This window comes from Tachysurus vachellii, chromosome 3 (genome assembly GCF_030014155.1).
Source record: "Tachysurus vachellii isolate PV-2020 chromosome 3, HZAU_Pvac_v1, whole genome shotgun sequence".
Taxonomy (NCBI): Eukaryota; Metazoa; Chordata; class Actinopteri; order Siluriformes; family Bagridae; genus Tachysurus; species Tachysurus vachellii.
The window spans coordinates 25751226-25755348 of record NC_083462.1 but is presented as its reverse complement, the minus strand read 5'-3'; the positions used below and the strand labels follow the sequence as shown (position 1 = coordinate 25755348).

At 37.0% G+C, this 4123-nt stretch overlaps 1 protein-coding gene across 3 annotated transcripts; it reads left to right on the top strand.

Annotated features, from left to right (window-relative positions):
- The first annotated feature begins 539 nt into the window (after positions 1–539).
- Positions 540–3887, top strand: LOC132842325 (homeobox protein OTX2-like). 3 transcript variants are annotated; one of them, XM_060865009.1, is made up of 4 exons: positions 540–690; positions 2002–2103; positions 2531–2682; positions 3005–3887. In XM_060865009.1, exons 2-4 carry the CDS (start codon positions 2007–2009, stop codon positions 3638–3640), a joined length of 885 nt encoding a protein of 294 aa, XP_060720992.1. In that variant the 5' UTR covers positions 540–690; positions 2002–2006; the 3' UTR covers positions 3641–3887. The 3 variants fall into 3 exon arrangements, with proteins under 3 accessions (XP_060720992.1, XP_060720991.1, XP_060720989.1); XM_060865008.1 differs by having other exon boundaries at positions 541–690; positions 1807–2103; XM_060865006.1 differs by having other exon boundaries at positions 541–690; positions 1804–2103.
- Positions 3888–4123: the final 236 nt, after the last annotated feature.

The following is a 4123-nucleotide window of genomic DNA, read 5'->3' as shown; positions in this document are numbered from 1 at the left end:
TAACCAAATTTGTGGTGCAACTATAGGGTTAAGAGGTGAACTAAAGCTTTCGGCTTTGAATGCCATCATTAGAAACATTCAATACAATATAAATGTCATTTAATTATTAAAGATTTAAAATGTATACCTATATAAACATAATAGTAAGGATAATATACATGCTTCTTCTTCTTCTTCTTCTTCTTCATATTATTAGTAGTAGTAGTAGTGATGGGGAGACAGAGACATATACTGTATAAAGATAAGAACGTATTATTAGATTGATTCAACAGAACATGTTGATCATTTAAAATTATCATTTAAATCAATTTTAAATGGACAAATAATGAAATTATAATAGAAAAAAAATTGACTTTAGAAAAGGTGTTATTATTATTATTATTGTTGTTGTTGTTGCTGAAAGTGAAATCCTGGGGGTAGTTAGAGTTTGTCCTTATGGCGTTAGAAACACAATGCAGACTGTTGTGTTTTCATGACGCAGAAAATGAATGAGCCCGAAAGCGCAGTCACGCGCTGCGTCGCGTAATTAGGGCAGCGCGTGCGGCCCAGATTAGCTCGTTAATTTCTTGGGAAAATGCAATAATTAATTATTGAGCGGATGTAGAGCAACTGGTGGATGATGTCTGGGCTTTCAGCTAACAGACTGGGCGAAGCAGCCGTTAGGTTTCTAGAGGATTTCTGCAAAACAGCGTATGTTAAACACTGAATGGGATTATTTTACGACTGAAGTTGTTGCTTGAATCAATTCACCGTTTATTGCACATCTTTATTTTATTATCTAAACTTGTTAAATTATTTGCAATGCTTTAATATTTTATATTAAAAAAATCAACCCACAAATCTGTCTACGGATTTTTCATTATATATATATATATATATATATATATATATATATATATATATATATATATATATATATATATATATATATATATATATATCGATGCTTATAAGAAGGGGTTTGATTCGTTAACTAAGTCGATGGGCTGTTTGTTTATCTTAACTTTGAATAATCCTTGTTAATCAACACTTTTCGAAAGTCCCGCGTCGAAAATCTAATTACCGGGTGCAATTAATTAAGGGAGAATCACCTGGGGAGTGTCAATAATGTGCCGACTAGAATTACCCGAGGTTCCCCGCAAGTTTCTTGTCATTTACCAAGCTGCTGTTAGCATTTTAAATGACAACTGATTGAAATGTACACGAGATGACGATTGAAATAAAATAGCATGGATTCAATTTAAGTTGCAGAGCCACAAAACGAAGAGCTGGGTCTTACAGTTGGGGCTCATTGTTTATCGCCAAAAGGGGCTTTTGTTATCGCCATCATTTATCTGGTCAACAGTAGCCTTTGTCTTTGCAAATGGCCCCCAATCAGTCTGTCTACTTTGGAAACAATTAGCTTGTATTGAAACCCCATGACCACACTATGCAAATGCAAAGACATGTTGCGCCTTACAGTGTGCACCCTTAAAGTGGTCCCTGCTTGCGTCCAAACAGCACATTAACTCGCTTAATAACAAGCTTACAGTGTGTAGAAAGTAGTAGTAGTAGTAGTAGTAGTAATAATAATAATAATAATAATAATAATAATAATAATAATAATAATATAGAGAAATAAACAAACAAACATTCAAACAAGCAAATAACTTGAGGACTCCAGTAGGAGTTTTTTTTTAGTACCGGGGATTGTTTTGGAACTGACACGTCTAAGAATAAACAAAATACAAACCAAAGCATGTCATTCTAAATGCTTAGTTGACGCCCTGTTCTTTTTTTTTCGTTTTGTGTTTGTTTCCAAAGAAGGCGTGTTGTAATTATGGGATGTGTTGTGGCCCCGCCTACTTTCAAATACACACCGCGTCAGCACCTCAGTCCTTGTCTTGTGGCCTTGTCCTTGAGCACTGCAGACTTAAAAGTGAAGACGGACAGAGAGTCTGCTTTTTTTTTGTTGTTGCTCCCGAGTGCATGCAGTGAACATAGAATCGTGTGATAACCAATTGATCATGATGTCCTACCTGAAACCAGCGCCTTACACAGTAAACGGGCTCAGTCTGGCTACTACTGCGATGGAGCTTCTGCATCCAACTGTGGGCTATCCAGGTAAAGACTCATTTAGAAATCATTTACCCTCGTGATTCCAATATTTATTAGTATGAGTAAAAAAAAAGCTATCCGTATTTATTTTCTAAACTTCAGACAACTTTTAATTCTATTTCACTCAGTCACTCAGTCCAGACAAATTTAAAAGGTGAATGGAATCGAATTTATTAAGTATTATTAATTGTTCGATACCTGGTTTTAATTTCGATTAAACACAATTAATACATAAATATAATATTTATTTATTTATTTAAAAAAATTAACCCCATCCATCATTTTGCCTTAATTATACCCTGCGGGAAAAATAGCCAGGTAATAAACATTTCTTGAAATAAGTGTTTAACATAACAATACCACAAAGTTACATTTTGTTTTTTCCTATTTATATCTATCGTCTAAATAATCTAATTGTTATTTGTCATGGCAGGAACTCCCCGTAAACAGAGGCGTGAGCGGACAACGTTCACACGCGCGCAGCTCGACGTGCTGGAGACGCTGTTCGCCAAGACGCGCTACCCGGACATCTTCATGCGCGAGGAAGTGGCCCTGAAAATCAACCTTCCTGAATCTCGGGTACAGGTGAGCAACACAACCATTTTGTAAATGTTCAAAATATGGTTCGATTTCTATTTTTCAAACTGAATATAATGATGAGAATTTTAAACGATATCATCTATACGAGTATGCTGGGGGTTTTTTTATGTTTATTTTAAAATAAACAATAACACAATTCATTGCTAATATGATACATTTCGAGAAGGTATTTTAAAATTAGTTAGTTCAGATGTTATATATATAAGTTGCATGTTTCCCTCTTTTCATAAACATCTACATCTGGTGCATGTATATGTATGAAAACCAAACATAATTTCTATATTTTTATTTCTATTTAATTCAACAGGTGTGGTTCAAAAATCGAAGAGCGAAATGTCGTCAGCAGCAACAGCAGCAATCCCAGAGCACCACGCAGAACAAAACCCGACCTGTCAGCAAAAAGACTTCTCCAGTCAGAGAGTTAAACCCGGAGAGCAGCAGCCCGTTCACCAGCACCTCAGCCACCTCGTTACCGGCTGTGTCCACCAGCACGGCCCCGGTGTCCATCTGGAGTCCGGCCTCTATTTCCCCGATCTCAGAGCAGCTCTCTTCCGCTTCATCCTCCTCTTCCTCATCTTTACACTGTATGCAGCGCTCTTACCCGGTCACCTACACGCAGGCGAGCGGCTACAGTCAACACTACGCAGGTACAGCGTCCTATTTCAGCGGAATGGACTGTGGCTCCTACCTCGGGCCTGTGCATCATCAGCTGAGCGGCCCCACATCCACCCTGAGCCCGACAAGCACGAGTACAGTCAACAATCACCTGAGTCCATCATGTTCACTCGCACCCCAGGGCTACGTAACTTCCGGGCTCGGGGTCAACGCGCCGTCCGACTGCTTAGATTACAAGGACCAAAGCGCTTCTTGGAAGCTTAGCTTCAATACCGACTGCTTGGATTACAAAGAGCAAACCTCTTCGTGGAAATTTCAAGTTTTGTAATAACATCTAAAAAAAGAACAGAAACATTTCATTATTGAATTTATTCGATAAATACGATACTGCGATTTTTTTTTTAATTCTCCCCTCCGAAACAAAGCAATGCACGAATCTCTGCCCAGTTTGTCACGTTTTGACTCGGGCTAATAAATTATATTTTTACTAAGACACCGGGGGAAAATGGTTAACTCATCGTACTGAAAATGTCTGGCAATTTAAAGTAGATATTTTTCTTACTATTATGCACTATTTTATTTATGACAAAATAATAAAAAATAAAATAAATCTGTAGACAATCGATGTATATAAACCTAAATTTGCCAAGATTTTTTTTTTGCTAAAATGTTTTGTTTTAAACTGTGAACTGTCATAGACCATTTGAGGTTTACTCCAAGGAATACTAGCCTGTACGTTTTGATAGACTAGATGTTGTTGTTGTTGTTGTTGTTGTTGTTGTTTTAAGTTTGTTATTGATGACGCTAAATT

Coding starts and splice junctions, on each gene's coding strand:
- LOC132842325 (XM_060865009.1), top strand. CDS start 2,007: ATGATGTCCTACCTGAAACCAGCGCCTTACACAGTAAACGGGCTCAGT. Junction 2,104..2,530: donor TCCAACTGTGGGCTATCCAG/GTAAAGACTCAT, acceptor TTGTCATGGCAG/GAACTCCCCGTAAACAGAGG. Junction 2,683..3,004: donor TTCCTGAATCTCGGGTACAG/GTGAGCAACACA, acceptor TTAATTCAACAG/GTGTGGTTCAAAAATCGAAG.